This window comes from Venturia canescens, chromosome 2 (genome assembly GCF_019457755.1).
Source record: "Venturia canescens isolate UGA chromosome 2, ASM1945775v1, whole genome shotgun sequence".
NCBI lineage: Eukaryota > Metazoa > Arthropoda > Insecta > Hymenoptera > Ichneumonidae > Venturia > Venturia canescens.
This window is the reverse complement of record NC_057422.1, coordinates 1,223,862-1,243,212: the sequence shown is the minus strand read 5'-3', so window position 1 is coordinate 1,243,212 and position 19,351 is coordinate 1,223,862. Positions and strand designations below refer to the sequence as shown.

General features: G+C 41.7%; 1 protein-coding gene across 1 annotated transcript; it reads left to right on the top strand.

Annotated features, from left to right (window-relative positions):
• Positions 1–683: 683 nt before the first annotated feature.
• On the top strand, positions 684–19,209 carry CycD (cyclin D). Its single transcript, XM_043412276.1, has 5 exons — positions 684–2,253; positions 5,830–6,045; positions 13,562–13,727; positions 14,583–14,728; positions 15,610–19,209. Exons 1-5 carry the CDS (start codon positions 2,053–2,055, stop codon positions 15,871–15,873), a joined length of 993 nt encoding a protein of 330 aa, XP_043268211.1. The 5' UTR covers positions 684–2,052; the 3' UTR covers positions 15,874–19,209.
• Positions 19,210–19,351: the final 142 nt, after the last annotated feature.

Below are 19,351 nucleotides of genomic sequence, written 5' to 3'. Positions count from 1 at the left end.
ACGAGGTGTAAAAAGTATGAAAAATAAAAGAAGCACTTTCGTAATATCCAGAGCGAAAGAGAAACGAGAACGAGCCTAAGGTCAAAATCCGGTAAGTCGTTCGATATGAGTTTGAGTATAAAATGTGTGCGGCGGCGAAAAGGTTGGATGGTTACGTCGAGTGTCGAAAACGAGAGACAGAGGGAGAGAGAAAGCGTTTGTAACGTAACGTCGAATAAAGAACGCGAGGAACAGAGAGAGCGATGCGTAGACCGGCCGACTCACAATTCCGAGTGGAACAGAGCTCTGGGAGCTCCGCGTGCGACAGAAAAAGACTTTTGATCTGCGAGAGGGGTTCTTCTCGAACGAAGAGATATCCGAGTCACACGAGGCAAGAGTCGTTTCTTTTGGCCCCCTCCCTCGATCGAGGAGAAGTTGTTGGGTGGGGAACCGGCGCCCCGAAGCTGGGGTGGCACGAGAGACGGGACAAACTATAGCATAATTTGCCGGCATTCTCACACACAGCGAGAGCGAGCGGCGTGTAGAACAGCCGGCGAGGGGTATCACGTGGCAACATTTGCCCTGGCGCCGATCGGAGCTGGTGGGAGACGGGACCTTTTGGTGGGAAAAGCGGTAATCGTGGTGGGGAAACCGGCGGCGAAGAAGAACGGAACGTCACGGGGCAAGTCTTTCGTTCTTCGTTCCATGCTTGCTCGACCGCTCGACACTTGGTGAATCGTGAACGACGAGTGAACGACGGCATTCTGACCTGGTAAGCCGCCAGTGTCGGATCGTGAGAAAGTGAAAAGGTTCTCCCTGCTTCCCACAGCGAGAATCTCGGAAACGGACTTTAAATCTCACACTACACACACACACACACACACACTTACACTTACACACACACACGCACACTTACACTCGTTCACTCGTTCCACACACGTACAGGCAGAAGCACGGTTTTTAAAAATATCCCTCGAAACACGAACTCGCTGTGTATTTGAATTTTGAAAAAAAAATAACAACAGTAACAAGACAAACATTAATACGTTGATAACTTATACGAGGAACAGTTTAAAATTCGATTAATTTTTTTGTACTACGTAATCGAATTGATTAGCCGGGCAACCTGTTATTGTACGAGAACGTTCAATAATCGTAAATAATAAGAAGATATATATATCTCTGATCATCGCAACGCTCCAAAGGATCCAAAATTAATTACGCTTATTTATTACTATTATAAATAAATCGGATGATGAATCCAAGATACGTGAAACAAAGAATAAACAAGGGAAATATATTTAATACGCTCGAAAAAATCTGTAATTTATTTTAGTGTCTAGTAACTCTTTTTTTTTCTGCAATTCTTTTAAATCTCGATCTAAACGGGCTCGAAGATTCTCGTCGAAACGAAAAGAAAAAAAAAAGAGAAATAATAAGAAACTGAGACAAGGGAGCTGCGGACACGAGCGTGAAGGAAAAAAAGTGTTTGTGAACAACGTGAGTCAAAAATTGTCTCGCTCTCGCTCTGGCTTGCTCGCTCGTTCGAAAATATTTATCATCTGTACACTATCCGATGCAAAGCGAGAGTACAAATACCGAGAAATATATAGGCAAAAAAGTCTACGGGAGGTCGACGACCACATTGTTCTCTCTCCCCAGTGTTGTTTTTGTTTCCATCTACGAATTTCGTTCGAATTGGTGAGAGAAAAAGGAAGAAAAACAAGTGCCTGGGTGCGCGATCTCGTGATTTCGACCTTGAAAGTGTTTCAATATGTACGTTTCCGGTCAGTGAACTGGACTGGATAACAATTGTTATTTCAATCGATTCGGAAACCCGGTGAGTGCTACATTTGTGAATTCTTCGCTTCGTTTTCTCTTCTTTGCGTTCGTACTCGCAGCCACGTGCTGCGGACGAGACAGACGGAAGACGACGCCTCAAGCGCTCCACCAAACTGCCACTTCCGGCGTTTGAACCTTATCACGTTCCTTTTAAACGTTTTCCAACAAACAAGTAACACACATCCGATTCAATTTCTTCGTAAGTTCGACTATTCAAAATAATCAATAAAAATGGATCTTTTGTGCTGCGAAACTACGCAAAACAACGAGTGTCGAGCTTACTCTGATCCTGCTTTACTCAACGACGAAAGGGTCTTACAAAATTTACTTAAAACCGAGGAAAGATACGCACCGAGCAGCTCGTACTTTGAGTGCGTTCAAAGAGATATTTCGCCGCTCATGCGCAAAATCGTCGCCGAATGGATGTTGGAGGTGAGTTTCGTTCGCTCGGTTTTTTACCTTCTCTCTCTCTCTGTGCCCGGCCGGCCACGATTTCCGGTCCACGTGTCCGTTGACTGTCTTTTATTCTTTCTTTCATTCGACAAACTTTTTCTCTCTCTCTCTCTCTCTCTCTTGTCCTCTTTCTCTATACACACACCAACGAGACATCGCGATTTAAATTTGCTCCTTCTTCCCTCTTCACCGCCGCTGCTCTTCTCCCAATTTAGTTCTCGCCCATCTAAAATTAGAAAAATTGCTTTCTCGCCATTTAAACTGTGAAAATCACCAATCTAAATTTCGTCTCGAGACGTATCTAAAAAAAACTTTGGAAAACAACGATGCGCCTCATGCTTCTTTTGTACATTCATTTCAAAAATTCAACCGAGAGAAAAAAACCTTGATCAAATTCTTTTTTTAAAAACAAAAATCCAAATTCCTCAAGCATCGTTCGTTTGATGAACGTTTCACCCATATATCGGGGCTTGGCACCATTAACTTTCCTCAAATCCAAGTATTTTATCGGATAGAAAATATTTTTTAAACATTTATATTTCCAAGTAAATATCCTTCGGTCGCGACAATGTAGCGACGAGCTGTCGCTATTGAAAATACTCGGAAAGGGTGGTAAAGCGACCTGTTGCTTCGAGTATTCGTCGAATTCCGCAGAATCACAAGAATCGTACTCAACAAAACTACGCTTCAAAATAATTTATCAAACCTTATCTACTTCTTGGGTTGACAAAACATTCGGCGTATTTATTCTTCGATAAAAAAATATTAATATTTCAAGGCTGACATTATTAATGGACTAATAAAGAAAAAATTATTGATAAACGAAAAGTGCTGGAAAAAACAAATTGACTCGAGGCTCTGAAAAAAAAAGAAAAACAAAAACTAAACATGAAAGTAGTAAACATAACTAAAATGCTGAGAATTTCGTAACGTATTTTAATGGGCCCGTCAAAGATTGAGAGATAAGCCATTTTATTGTTCTTTTTTTCGGGAGTAGCCGTTGCTCGGTGAATTGTTGATAAACATGCGACGCCGTCGTTCGTCGTCCACAAAATTTCTGGAAGCAGCGAACTTTAAAAGGATAAAGGACAAAATACGAAGAAAACGATTGTAGCATCAATCCTTTTGTGTGTGTGTGTGTGTGTGTTTTTTTGCATCGTTTTTTTTTCGTGGACGATTCCCCAGAATATACACACGAGCCAAGCGTTGTACGGAAAGTGTGAGTGTCTTTTGACGCGCACCATATAAATCGAGGAAGTTTGCGCCGAGTCAGCAAAGTCCCCGAGGCTTCGTAATCGCGAGTCAAAAATTCTTTATACTCTCGCTTGAGGTCGCAACGTGACTCGTGCAATGTAGTAACCACTTTTTTTTTTCTTTTATTTCATCCTGCCTCGAGAATATTCGTGTAATCGAGTACTACATTGTCCGAAGTATTTGGAAACTTTCTCACCGTATGTGAATGTATACTTACGATGGGGAGAGAAAAAAACGAGTGTACCGGGTGTCCTGGAAAGGCGCCGAACAATAACCGGCCGGCGAGCCGGGTCTGGAGCGACGAGAGCCTTTCTCGAGTCGAGTTTCGCGCAGCGCACGACTTTCATTCCTTTCAATTATTTAACCTCCCAAAAATATCGCGCCTCTCGCCTCTCAATCGTCAAATAATCATTAGAAAATTACTCGAATCACGATAATTTATTTCCTCCATGACCCTGAACTTCGCAACATCGAAATCCAACCAAACGACTTGAAAAAAACGTTGCAAACTTCAGCGTCGTCTTCTCTCGACGTAAAATGTGACAAATGTGAAAAAAAAATCGAGTCGAAAGAGGCCATCGAAATTCGTCGATATGAATTATTCAATCGATCATATTTATGAATAATAACTCGCGATTAAAACACAAAAGTGAAGATAGAATGAGAGAGAGAGAGAGGGAGCGAGCCTGCCAAGTCTAAGTGGCGGCACAAAACACTCAGGCATTGCTAATTGGCGACTGGCGTATGTATTTTTCGAAGAGATAATTGCCAGGGGTGTGAGAGATGATGCGAATGGACAAGAGGAAAATATATACGTGTATATGCTTTCGTATATGCATATGAAGTGCAGAAGTGAAGCAAGATGGGTCTGTTGGTCACGCTCATTAACCACCCCTTCATTATTTCGAGATGCCCTAGACACGGTGCCTCGTAATTTTACAAATATATAGCTCCGCACGAACGTTGCTTTTTTTACAACGCTTTTAAAACCACAAATATTTGTTTTTCACTTTTTCGATACTTGGAATAATTATTGGTCAGTTTTAATTCGATGACTCGTGCACGGGACGAGCGCAGGCCCCGCATCTGTCCTTAAAAACCTTCACTCGAGTATAGCCACCCCCGCGACTTCGCTCTCGTTGTATCGCCTCGTCATTCCCTCAATATTCGTTCCATCTTCTAACTATTTTAATGACGATCCTCAAATTGCGTTATCGTTGTTTCGATTTTTGGGAGTTGAGGAAATAACGGGGGTGCGCGCGCCCCGAGTGAAGCGTGCTTGACTTACGACGCTGAAGTTTCCAACGTTGGAGTCCAACGAAATGAGCGAAAAAAACTTTTGCAATTGACCGATTTTTTATTTCACGAATCGTTGGCGCACTTGAAAAACTGCGAATCGCAAATTTGGCAGGGAACAAAATAGGAGAATTACTGGAATTATTGGAGAGTTTTTTTCGATCATTTCGTTGGACTCCAACGTTGGAAACTTCAGCGTCATGCTTGACCAGATGTGAGAACAAAAGAGGAGCGTGAATTGTGCAACGATTCGTGGTTTCGGTGGATAAAAAATTGTCTAATTCTCGTTCAACGTTCAACACGTGAAAAATCTTGCGAGAGTTTTGATATTTCCTATGGAGACTGTACTTGAAAGGGATCTTGGGGAAAATGAGGGTCGCATGGTCGAACGTCGTTTCGGCAAGCCCGTCAGACCCAAGGTCACAAGCCCTCTCGCGGTCCTTTACGACGAAGCCTTAAAATATGTATGCCCGGTATATTGTCCGGTTAAAGCTCAAATTAGCCTGGTCAACAATCCTTGTGACGAGGAGCGGTTTATTAGCCGGAAAAAAAAAGATAAAAAACGGTGTACCACGGGGGGGAAAAAATGCGTTGGAAAGAGGCAGAAACGGTTAAGCGAGGAGCTCGCTTCGCATCGGCCACGTGTTTCGCTTCTCGGCATTCGAAATTACATATTTTCGCACGTACTCTTATTTTCTGGACACCAGCACCAGCAGGGGCAGCGAAAAAGCGACTTTTTCCTTCGCTCTTATTCAAATTGTGGCAATAAATGGCAGCTGTTGAAAATTTTAACGACGCTGCCAATCTTGGAGAAAATTTTCTTGAGACTCGAACGTGCGAAGGTGCTTTCGAAGAATTTTTAATTTATTGGCTTATTCTCCTTATTTATGAAGCCAGTTGATTCCAGTTTCATGTTTTTGCTCTCCAATTTATTCAGCCTTTTTAAAGTTCATTGAATTCTTTCCTTATCCGTTAAGTGAATAAACCGTTTTGATGCTTTTTCAGGTCTGCGAGGAACAAAAATGCCAGGACGAAGTGTTCCCGCTGTCGATGAACTATCTCGACCGATTTTTATCCATCTGCCCCATAAGGAAGTCTCAGCTGCAACTGCTCGGTACGGCCTGTCTCCTTCTCGCGTCGAAACTCCGCGAGCCCGGTCCGCTCACAGCCGAAATGCTAGTTTTCTACACCGACAATTCAATCACCCTCGACGATCTTTGGGTAAGTTTGGCGGCACACACTTTTTCCCCCCGTTTTCGTGTCAAAATCATGCCGGACCCGAGCACTCATTGTTGTTCTCATTAATGGAAACTTTCGCATCGAATTTATGCAGGATTGTCAACGAAAAGCAAACAAATTATTCCTTCTGACGTTTCGTTTTCGGGGCTCGAAGAAAAAAAAGTCATTCGTATTGTTCTTTATTTTCAGTCGCACGATCGCGACGCCCGCGAGTCGAACGATACGTTGACCCCGCGAAATACCATCGGCCCCAGGCTCCTCGTGAAATTCTAATAGCGATACAACGACGCAGTTGTTTCTTTCCTCCGCTCGTTCCGAGTTTGAGTGTTACGTCATGAAATTTGCCGGGAAAAAATGTGTCTCGCATTCCCGTGGATCGTTCGCGTCGAATAATGAACGCCTGCGAGGAGTTTCATAGAGAAAAAAAACACCGAGGATAAACAATCGTAACAAAACAGCCGCCCGCGGTAGAAATTAAATATTGAAAGAATTGAAAAAAGCTGTGGAAGCTGCACATAAAAAGAGAGAGTCTCGTGACAAACAAACGGTTGACGATAGCGACCAGAGCGTCGGAGTTTGAGCAGATAACGCTGCTGATATCGGGGCTGTATATCTTCGTGTGCGTTTTATTATTTAATACGATCGTACGTGCGTAAAAAAACGCTCGAGCTAAATAGCCGACGGTGAAAGGAAGAGAAATATTTTCTCGATTGTTCAACTCCGCGGCGATTGAGAACGGAGCTGAACGAGCGAAAAAACCGGGCTGAAAAATGGCGAGGAATGACGAGGACGTCGAGGGTAATGAAAATCCGCGGAGCGGCGTGCCGCAGGGCGCAAAAAATCCCGCAACACCTGCCAAATTTGTCGATTTACTTATCGGAAAACGGAAGTGAGAATAAATTAAGGGAAACGCGCGCCGCTGCACCGTTTTTTGCAACGTTCTCCAACACCTTCCGGTGGCACTTGTCAACGTTCGTGCAAAGTGCAAGGTGTGCTTGCGCCGAGTCTCGCACTTCTCGCTGGATACATGCGCCCTCGATGCGTGCGCGTCTGTCCGGCGCGTTCAAACTCACCCCCTGCGCGAAGGCTCGAAGGGAGAAGAGAGGAAATAACGCGGAGGTGAAATCCCTCGACGAGATGAGAGAGGCGATAGGGCTTGTCGGGTTTTATGGCGCCCTCGTTCCAGGGCGCGCAACAAGAATGGGGAGTTGGCTCGCTCGAGCCAACTTTCCAAACATCCCTTCCAACACCCTTGAAACGCCTGCTGTGCCAAAATTCCGACGGTACCTTTCGACGAATACCTTTCGAGCGCAATTACCGTTGTCAGAATAAAAACAACGCTGAAGTTTCCAACGTTAGAGTCCAACGAAATGAACGAAAAAAACGTTTCTAATTCACCAATTTTTTATTTCACGAATCGTTGGTGCAGCTTGAAAAACTACGAATCGCAAATTTGGCAGGGAACAAAATAGGAGAATTACCGGAATTATTGGAGAGTTTTTTTCGATCATTTCGTTGGACTCCAACGTTGGAAACTTCAGCGTCATGAATAAAACTCGGCCAGGTGCACGCGAAAATTTGCTGTCTCCAAGCAGTCTTACGAATTTTCGTCGAAACCAATCTGAAATCGTGGCGTATTCGAACGTTCTCATTTTCTTCATCGCGCCGCAGAAACAATTCGAAATAAAACAATAATTGGTCAATTAATAAAATCTCTGACTGCTGTGACGATCGGTCTCCTCGGACTGCCAGTCCCCACGAATAAAATACCACTCCCGAGACTTCTATTTCTCCATTAATTTGCTTTGGGTAAATAAAGCCAGCATCGACAGTAATGATGATAGGATAATGAAGAAAAGAGTGATCCTCCGGCCCGCAGTGATCGACTCACAGGAGCGGCGACGAGCGAGGAATCGAGAGAGCAGGTGATAGCCAGGTGGTGTCCACGAAACGAAAGGTGTTTCTTCCTCTCTCCCTCTCCAGTCCTTTCTGCGTCTATGTCGAGCACCGGGCCCGTGCTCAACTCGGCCAGCTGCTCCTGCATCTCTTCTCCTTAATAGCGAGCGATGTTCCTCGTTCTCTTTCCTACATAATGCAACAACCCTCCCGTTTTTTCTCTCTAAAGCGAAGAAAACATCGAGGAGAAATAACATAATCTCGGTCCAAAAGCGAAGAAGGGGGTCGCGAGTTGAACGAAGAAAGGGAATTGAGGTGTGCGCGCATTTTACTTTAGGCTCACCAAAAAGATTCTCGTAACACCCACCCTCCAGTCGCATTTCCGTCATTGTTGTTGACTTTTTTTGTTTATTTACACACGGGAGGATCACTTTTATCGCAACAGCTGGTGGAAGCCTTTCATTTCGTTTCGTCGTTTTCACCTCCACTTGGCAGCCCACTTTTAAGGGAAAAAAAACTTTTCAAATTATACCTTCCTCGGGCGCGACATTATTTCAATCGATCAATTTTAACGAATCGGTTATTCATCCGATAGTGTCGTTTTATCACTCTCACATTATCCGCGTATCGCGACGTTAATTTGCCGTTTGAATCTTCGTGCATCTGCAATCCGGCGCGCGCCGTACTCATTTACAGAAAAATAAATGAGGCAGAGGGAAGAGGGTGAAAAGAGAAGAGAAACGGCAAAAAGCCACATCTCGTGTCGCGCTCCTCTCATTCTCGCTTTCCACCTGCTCCCTGCTCCTTCCTTCTTCTCCACACCAGCACCTTTAGCCTCTCCATTCGCTGACTTTTTGCCCAACTTATTCTTGCTCCTTCGAGTGTTTTACTCCTCTCGTTATTTCTTTCATTCAAGGTGTTAAGGAGTTGAAACCTTTGGCATTATTAAAACATGACAGAAACGTTTAAAAAACAAGTTTTTCACAATTCCATCAATATTTTCTCACCCCTCCTTCATATTTTATTGCAAGTCCCTACTGTCAGTTGCGTGCATCGGAAAATGTAGTCTGCGGTTTCGAAAAGCGCGCGGTTGCAACGTTGCCATCGTGAAAGTAACCCAACAATCACCATTTTTCGATAAAAAAATCTTTCATTGCGAACTTTATAAGTATTGAATGGATTTTACGAAGCTGTAAACATATTCTTGAGATATTTTTCGTCCTTGGTTGCAAATTTCGTACACAAAGACGGGAAAAGCACTGAAACTCGTACGAGACCGGTGTTCATTTGAACAAAGCGAGCCTTAAAATTTTGACGCGACATTTTTTCATTATTCCCGTATTGAAATTTTTAAATCGATCTTTGTTAATTCGATTACCAGATGAACTTATCGGAGTGACAACGAGAAATTTATTATTTACGAAAAGAAATGTAAAAATAAGGTGAGCACTGAATTCCTGAGAGGAAAAATCTCTCATTGCCTCCCGAAATCGTCTTCAGTCTCGTGGCCCACATCGAGTGAAGCACGAGCCACCTGTTCGTGCTTTTGAAAGCATTTAAAAAAATGTTGAAGCTCGATGATACAGGTGCATTAAACTTGCTCATCGGACTTTTTGTTGCGAGTCATCGAGTCCCATAATTACGCGCGTACACCTACGTGCATGCACGCTTCGTTGTTGTATCGTATCCGCCGAACTCGTTCACCAGGAACATATGGTGACCGGAATACGCCACTTTTCGAGGAATATCAAATCGAAAATTGAAGAAAAGGCAACAGACGTCAGGAGAATCGACATCCGAATGAAACTCGATGCAATTTCGGGACTCGTTGCTCCAGCATTTTCGGATCAACAAAAAATGGCGAAAAAACACTCGAAAGTTGTTTTTTAAACGGTGCTTCTGTCCTCCGGGACCGTTGTACATTAAATTTGTAAAACTGGATATTAGATTGGAGACGTCAAGAGCCGACTCAGCCGCAGGCGAGCAGAGCCTTGGCCGATGTATTTCGCATAGAAACTTTTTCGTCGAGGCCACGAGGAAATGAATTCATGTAGGCACACACGGGGGGTGCCCCAGATGTGCCGCGAATGCCGCGAATCGGCTGCTGAAACAACGAGTGCGTACAGATCGAGGATAAAAAAACATGTAAAATTGGGATTTTTTTGGCAGGAGGCAGAAACGAGAAGCATCTGCGAGCATTTTTTTTCATCGGCTCGAGGATTTTCAGGCAGATTCCCGTAGACATGAGCCCGATTGTCGGGACACTCGGTATATTTGCTCGGAGGAATAGGTTTCGCAAAAAAAAAATCGAAAAAAGTGAGACCACGGTCGCACGCATACTTGTGAAATGCGGGACCTGCGACGTGGCATTCATGCCACGTCGCAGCCTTAATTAAATACACTTTGATTCGACAAAAAACGACATAAAAATGCAAATCGAACAGGCTCGAGCGTTTGACGAACATCCGAATTTCTTCTTTTGGCCGAACACGAGTAAAGAGAAAAATGGAAAATGTGCACAGAAATGAAACGAGTCATTTCTTCATCGATCCAGAAGGCAACGAGATTCTTCGTACTGGCCAAATAATCCGTTGCTATCTATCAAGATTAACCGAGAGTACCGAATCTTCGTATGAGAGTTAGATTTTTCGTGTTGGGCTCCACGAATATATCGATTATCTCAACTCTTGCAGACTTAAACTTTTTTTTTCACATTTGTACGTATACATCTATAAGTATGTACAAACGATATGTTTATAAAGCGAGTTTACCACAGCAGCTGGTTATCCCCAGGGTCGATCGCTGATATCGTAAAGTGCGCTGCCTGAGACCGCCGCCTTAAATTTGGAGCTCACATATGGTCTCGGCGAAATACAAAGTTGCTCGTAGCCCCCATGGAGGATCTACGTGTGCTTTCTGTACAAATACATAAATTTTATAAAAATGGCTGAAGTTATTAAACGTCTGTCGAAATAATCGATTCAATAATTATTGATATTTTTTTAAATCGTTAAACGGAATACTCGGCGCTCTAGTCTACGAATCGTTATTTCCAGACTTTGATGACTCTTGCCGAAACTGCGGAGTAATATATATAACAGAGCTGAAAAAATTCACTTGTGCACGTATGCGTGTGCGTGAGTATTAGATTCGGTGACGCTAGTGGGGGCGGTGACCGAGCGAAGGCCATCGACGAGTACTCTTCTAGCTCCAATACGAACTCTAGATTTTAATACATCACTATGAAAAGTTATTCAACGTATCATCTCAAAAATACTGAATTCAGGCGCTACGTTTTCGCTGCTTTTTTTTTTTTTTTTCTAGTACGCTCTTCTCCACAATCATATTTCATTTGACGTTTACACAGATTCGAAACGTGGCGAGCCTCCTAATTTCTAACTGAGGATTACCGGTTTTATGGGCGAGTTTTTGTGACGAATTTACGAGAGTACTTTCGTCCGAATGACCGAACGCGGATGTGACGTCAAAACTCGCCGAATTCGTGACTCCAGAAACTTCTGTCCCCAGTTTCTCATTCGATTCTTCTTCTTGATTCTCCTTCATTGGTTTTATCTCGATATTTTCGAGGGTGTTTGCTACCACCCATTTCCTGCTGCAGGACTGGAAAGTTCGGACGAACTTTAGGTTAAATTTTCTGACCTCGCACGTTTTCTCGTCACATCTCAATGACAGATGGTCTCGCTTTTTTTCCTCGCTGCTTCCTTCGCCCCGCTCGCTCTCTCATTTTTTTCGAAGAAGGAATAAGAACATGGGCATACAAACTCGGAGCGGAATTCTTGGAAGGATCCCCGGGCTCAGGGGTGACGAATCGCCAGGACTTTTCGGCCGTTTCGTACAATGTTGCTGGAATTTTTCTGAATCCGCATATTCTCAAAATCCTTAGATCAAATATTGCACATTTTACTCTCCTCGATTACTTTATTTGTCAGACCGCGATGAAAAGCAAACAGAATTTACTCAAGCACTCAAGTTTTTTCTCCCGGAAGTTGCTGCCTCCTTGTGCACTTTTCGATTCTACTTTTTTCTGGAGATTATCTTCCGAAAAAAGGCAGCTTCGGTCTCAAGAGACGAGAGCCCCGTCTCCCTTTCCTTCTCCGTCTCTTTTGCTGACGAAAGCGCCGAAGCGCGATCCCCGATGTTTCCAGAAAGGTGAATTCTTCGAGGAACATTCTCTCGCTAAGAAATTTAGCGTTAGTCGCTCGGCGGGTGTACACTCGGCCAGCAAAAGAGCAAACAAGAATTCTACATCGAAATATGTGTGTAATAGTCGAAGAGAGGCTTTCGCAGATCAAAAACACGGGGGCGTCGGATTTTTGCACAGCTTCTCATCTCCGCTTACCTTCTTCTTTTTTCATCCTTTCTTTTATCCTTTTTCGTCCGATGCATCGTCTTTCATCCTCGTATTTTTATATTCGGCCATTCATGCGGAGTGAGCCTTAATTTGTGACAATTCGAATCCCTTTTTTCCCCCATTTTTTCATACTCGAACATTTTTTCCTGAAAATTCATTTTCCTCGGAGGCTTGACAAGGTAATAAATTTTGAAAAATTTTTATTACGAAAACTTCTGTACCTACGGGGACTGCGCCAAAGCTCGAGGAACTCGCACTGGCTGGACCGAGAAACCATGATTTTCGTTTTTGTTGCCAACTATGCAGCTCGCTCTCAGAATCCCCGAATATACAGCCACTCATTTTTTTTCTCTTTCTCCGTCCTTTTTCATCGCGTGGTACCTCGCTTCGGGTCGGAATGGTAAACACCTTGCTCCCAGGCGCCGTCCTACAGACCTTTTTCTACCTTCCCCCCGAACATTCTTCTTTCGTCGCTGCGCTAGCAAAAATCTCTATTTTCTAGCGAGGAAACTTTGCATTCGATTATTTAAAATTTCTTCGTAATTATTCTCAAGTTGCCTCGCTCATCCGATGAAAATGAAATAAGAAAATGGTTTTTCCCATGTGCCAAGATACCCTGCCAAAACAATTTTCTCTTATTTTTAACTTCAAGATACACATTCGAGCTCAATTAGCTCGTGGACACTTTGGCACGTCCGTAGGTACAACTTTGTAGTAATTTGTGTACGGCATAGTGCGTAGAGGAGGAAAAGGAGTAAGGGGAGGAGGAAGGAAAATGGAGGGAAAAAATGAAAAATGAACGACGGCCTGTTGAATGAAACAAAGAACGTGCTGCGGAGTGGAACATTTGGGCTTCGTCATGCTCTCTCGGTACTCTACGATCACTCTCGTATTGCATATCGCACCCTCGAACGCCACGCTACGTTGGCTACGCACGCGAGTTTCTTATTGCTATTTTTTCTTCGTACGTGGAAGAAAAAAATTGGATTAAAATCGCGATCGGTTTTGCGATCCAATTTGAGCTGAATTTCCAATTTAAGGATTAAATAATTTTCGAAATATTCGTACGAAAATTCGGCAGCGGCGAAATAAATGCGATCGGAATGTGAATAAATGAAGAGGATGTTCGCAGTTCGATCATTCATAAGAAAAGCCATTAATTTTTCTCAGTACCCGGACTCAATCTTTGTTCTCCGTATTTAATATTTTTCTCGCTGTTTTTCTTTGCAGAGGTGGGAACAGCTCGTCGTGTCGAAGCTCAAATGGGAATTGTCGGCAGTCACACCGGGTGACTTTGTTCTTCACATACTCACGCGTCTTCCGGTTGATCCGCGGACATGGGATTCCCTGATGGTCAGAAGACACGCCCAGACCTTCATAGCCCTCAGTGCGAGAGGTGAGTCTCGAAAACTTTGGCTCGATCAACATTCATTTTGGCATGGAAAATTAATCGTACTTGAATTTCATACTTCTGACCTCATTTCATTAACGACATATTCGTCGCGAATTTCGGCTTCTTCAAAAACATCTTTTCAGTGTTATTTTAGCCTAATTTTTTGACCTTGTTTGAGTGCTCGTTTTTCAATTTCTTCTTTGTTTTTCAATGTTTGATAAGAATCGATTTACGCTTACCTCCCGATGATGTATAAACGCTTCGGGCACGTCGCGACGATCGTGCGAATGCAGTCTGGCCAAGAATTAAAGGGCACGAAAGAGCGAGCGAGAGAAGGAAATACGCGCTCGGTCTTAAATACCTGGACGTCTGCGGTGTCCATGGCCACCGACGTTTCTCCCCGCTGCATTTCTTCCCTTTCTTCCTCTTTGCCCGTACTTTTATACGTTCATATATATCGCTATTGAAATCGGCCATTTTATAAACTTCACTCGGTCTTTCTCGATGGTTGTTATTACAGCCGCAAGCTCGCAAAAACGTCGCCCTCGCAAAGACGACACGAGGAGACGTTTCGCTCATCCGTTCGAGCCATTTAAGACACGCGTTGCAATCTCAACATCATCGAGATGATTGTTGTTTCTCACGCGCCAAACTAGGCATTATCCGATCTTTATTTTTAACAATTTTCAAACATTTCCCCGCTTTATTGATTTATTAAAACGGTGCAAAAGGCTTTATGGAAAAAAAACTGTCGAAACGGAGATTCCATCACTAGTAATCGATATTTCATCATTTTATTTACCGTTTATTTATAGTTTCATTTCTTCGATTAATTAATTTTCGTTTTTTTTTTCGCAGAATACAAATTTTCAATGTACACACCGAGCATGATCGCAGCGGCGAGCGTAGCCGCCGCGTTACACGGTCTCGATTGGACGGGGAAGAGCGGCTACGGACTTTCCGGTCTTCTGGATGAGCTCACTCGCATCACAGCTATTGAACAGGTTCGTCCAAGTCGATTTTCCAAGCAGCAAAGATTTTTCTTGCAGATAATTCTTTCGTCTCATTTGTTTCAATTGGAATAATCGTCCTAAAGGTTTATTGAATACTGTCATTTTGGGAAATAGTAACAGTAGATATCATTTTAAAGTGAAGCTTGCGTTATAGTTTGAATTTTTTCGAGTAGAAAGAGAACTGAATCTTTTTGATATCCTTCTTCGAGCACCCTCTCTTTTTCCCATCCTTTCTCTCGGATTCGCATCCGCAGGAAATGCCCCGAACCCCATCCTGGTACGTCCTCTCTGACTTTAAGCAAAAACCATATGATTGAATGGAAGAAAGAAAGAAAGAGAGAGAAAGATGAGAGCAGCAGGTGCCTGGCACATGTTTTCGCAAGAAAATCCTCGCCATTGCCAACGGTATATTCTCAAATAATATCTATACAAGAGGAGAGATGAGCCCAGATGAGTGTCAACGGAAGAGAAGAAGAAGAAAGAGAGAGAGAGAGAGAAGGGGATCTGGGCATAAATAAACTGCATGAATGGCTTTGCATGGGGTTCATGGCCTCTATAAACGCAATATCTGCGTGTCCTCCAACCCATCTGTCTCCCGAGACACCAAGGAATTCTCACTCTCTTTCTTTCTGTGTCCTCTAAATCTAACGACACCCACCATCTCCATTCATAACTTGGAGTCTCCAGAATCGTTCTCTCGCTCCATTCTAGTTCGTTATGAAATTTGGTCTCCTGACCTTCAGGTCATGAAATGATGGATCCAAATTTTTAGCTTCTCATTGTTTGTTTATTATCTTGTTAATTTGGGATGTTCATCTGTTTCTTCTGTTAGAATAAAATATTGAACGGTTGTGTTTTTTTCGTATGTACAGGACTATCTGCAAGGGTGCTTGGAACAAATCGAGGAGATGGTGTCACAGGCGCGTGGGATCAGTAGTCATCATCATCAATACCATCATCATCAGGGTGGCACGACGTCAACGTTGACGTCATCAACGAGTACCTCGACAACGTCGATGATGGGTAACCCCGGAGTACACCAGAGGCCACTGGGGGAACAGAGCACGAGCCAGGAGAAGATAATGGAACACGAGAAAGCCGGAACACCGACTGATGTTAGAGATGTTCATTTCTAAACCTGGCTCGTTATTTCAAATAACTATGAGAGATTAGATGCACAACGGGGAATAAAAATAAATAAAATAAGATGAAGAAAAAGGAAAGTCTTGAAAAGTAACGATGATTATAGACTTACTTCCGTTTTCACGTACGAAAATTTTTCGAGGCTCGCCCGCGAAGCGCCGAGAAACTTAGAGAAATGGGGCAATGCACACCCTCTGGCAAGAAAAAATAAGAATTGTTATTGGAATAAGGAAAAATTCACGTGTCGACAAACAAAAAAAAAATATCGACAGAATGATCAGGAGGAAAACGAACAGAAACTACGAAAAATTAAACACGAGGGAGAACGGGAAAAGGGTGTGCATTTTTTCGGGAAGGGGGGGGGGAAGGCAATGCAATACGCTTTAACGCATTATCGTCTAAGTATAACCTTAAATTTTAATTGACGGATACTATTAATGTTTATGAAAGCGAGAAAAAAAGGAAAAAAAAAACATGAGGAAGAAGAGAAAAAACAATACGATAAAAATATAGTCATATCGAGTCATTTAGCGTCTGTACATACGTAAAAAGTTGAAAATGCAAAACAAACGAAAACAGCAATCGGACATTTTTCGATATATAACCTGCGATTCGTGTTTTGACATGAAAAATTTTTATCTACTCAAAGCAATCTACGAAAACACAAAAATTCAGACGAGAAAAAATATTCCCAGCTCGCGAAGTTCGACGCTTTGTATATTCCATTGAGGTTCCTGCAGCGATCAGTCTTAAGCCCGACCGAGTGTGTCACGTGGCTTGTGTGTGCGTGAGTAAATGTGTGCTTGTGTATGTATGCTTAAATCTGTACACGTGTGCGTGCGTGCGTGTGTATGTGTGTATGTGTGTATGTGTGCGCGCGCGTGCATGTACATGAGTACTAACGGAAATATGAGATGATGGAGCATGCTAAACGTAAGCTCAAAGAGGGACAGAAAAAAGAATGATTAGAAAATGTTGAAGAAAAACATCTTTTTGAGCTATGTTTTTTGAATAATGATGGAGGAGCTCTAAAGAAGGAGACAAATAATAGTTTCTCCATTCTTTTTACCTATTATGTTTATATAATATATTTTTTTGAAAAATGAAAGCCGAAGGATAGAAAAACTGAAAAGGAAGAAAAAAAGAAAAAAATTAGAGCGGCGAAAGGCGCTTCGTTGGATATTTCTCTTTTTTATGTCCGTGTTGTAAATATCATATAGGGTTTAAGAGCCGTTTGTACGAATAAGATTTACTCGTTTTTAAGATTATTTTATTATCATTATTATTATTACTATTATTATTATTATCATTATTATCATTATTATTATCATTCATATTATTATAGTGTTTAAAAGGGATTGCACATTTTGAAGTCCAAAAATAGAGTTCACACATTTGTATGTTTTTTTCCGATTTGAATATATATTCAAATTTTATTTATACAAGTAATATTGTTGAAATTTCGGCTGAGCCTTTGAGAGACCGCTCGAAAATTTTCCGACGAATTTCCGATACTCTAGTGGTGCGTTGGAGAAAAAAATTTCTTTTTTGCGCTTCAAAATGTTCGACTTCTCTCTACGAGTTTCGTTGGTTGTATAATTGTTTCCGAAAAATGGTACTTCTATATAACTCAAAAAATAATAAAAAGCAAAATAAAATTTTTACAGATTGTTCGCGTTGCCGAAGATTTTCTTTAATAGTAGTTTTCAATAACGATTCGGCGATTAAACATGTTCAATTTTCATTGGATAACGTTTAATTGTTTCTCTGTTTATTAATTTTCTCATTATTTGGAAACCACAATATGATCATTCGAACCTCGAGATCTTTAGAGCTCTCACGCTCCTTCGATGCTTGTTGAGAAAGAAAAAAAAAATTAGCGATCTATTGTTTGTCATTGGCGAGATCTAAGAGCAGAGTTTGTTGGGCGAAAAGTATGAAAAAAATTTCCGGATTCCCCCGAAAAAATTAAAACTGGATAGTCAAAAATGGTTTGTACTTAAGGCGGAAAAGAGGGCGCGTGAAACAGATAGAGAAGAAGAAAAAGAGAATATATTGTACGATGAAGGAAGAAGAAATGTAAGGGGTTGAAAAACAAAACTCAGTGCTGCAGCGGATCAGTTACTTTAGAAAAATCATAACCAAATTGTAGTACATCCGAGGGGCGGTCTTTTCTTCTTTCAATCGGACAGCAAATCGTTTAGATATTGTTATTGTTTAACAATAATATCAAATACGAAATTGCTGTAAAAATTAACTGCCAATAGAGTCGTATTTCCGATAAATATATATATATATATAAATATACATTTGTGTATATATTATCCTCATTATTCCATAGATTGGCATAGCTGCGAGTGAAAACGGGAAAAAGAAAAAAAAAAAATACAAATTGTAAAGCGCAGGACACCTGCTGTAGAACGTAATTTTTGATACGACAGAAGTGAGTGTGAGCACATTCTAGCGTTCGTTTTTGTTCCGATTCTTTTTTACAATTATTTTTTTGCGAAAAGAGAACAAACATATAAAGAGAAATAACCGCACATACCTTAAACACGAGGACCTCCGGGTACGCGATCGATGAGCAAAGACGACGAAGATACCGAGATTTTTGCAACATGATTATTCTTTTTATGTCCATCTTTTTAAGTGTTCCATTACTTTTTTTAAATTGTATCGTTAAATCTCTTTCCGCATAAATATTTTTTCAACGAGCTTCCTTCTTCCGGCATTTTCGATTTTGCTTCTCGATTTTCATCTGCTCGATCAAGGTCCACATAGTTCCGATGCCCGAGTGTCTCGCGTCCATTACTAAACATTTCACGCGACACCCGACCGTTTCATAATTTTTGCCGCCCTTTTTCATTTTTGTTTTTTTTTTTTTTTTATGAATGAAATAAACTTTACCCTGAGATGAAAAATTAGGCCTGAGAGATATAGAGAAAAAGATTACTTTTAAATCCGGTATACAAGTCGCGCGTATGTGAAATTTCATTGAATGCAATAAAAGATAACCGCTGATATACCTCAGAGATCGTTCACACACTTTCACACTGATACATGCAAATATCGTTACACAAAACACACACGAGTTCATCGATTCCCAAATCGACTACTTTTTTTAGCCTTAGAATCACTTAGACGATTACTTTTAATTTTAGTTTACTCGTAATTGATTAAAAAGAAAAAGAATTTTTTTTTTTTTTAATTATGTAATTTTGCAACTTGTAATTTGTAAATGCCTCTCGCAACATCTTTGTACATAACTTGTGCGTGGCGACTCGCACACAGTGGATTGAAAATAAAGTATTGGTATTTTATACGATCAACACTTGTGTATTTTTGAATCTCTTTTTATACATTCGACTATGCGTGTTCCTTTACCCCCCGTTCATTCGTTGACTGATTCAACATTTTTTTGGAGATACGTTAGTTTCTGGATTTTTACTTTCATATCACATTTTGACATTG

What these genes read in the sequence shown, in the direction of transcription:
- CycD (XM_043412276.1), top strand. Translation starts at nt 2,053, where the DNA reads ATGGATCTTTTGTGCTGCGAAACTACGCAAAACAACGAGTGTCGAGCT. An exon ending in TCGCCGAATGGATGTTGGAG is followed by an intron (nt 2,254 to 5,829) that starts GTGAGTTTCGTT and finishes ATGCTTTTTCAG; the next exon opens with GTCTGCGAGGAACAAAAATG. An exon ending in TCACCCTCGACGATCTTTGG is followed by an intron (nt 6,046 to 13,561) that starts GTAAGTTTGGCG and finishes TTTTCTTTGCAG; the next exon opens with AGGTGGGAACAGCTCGTCGT.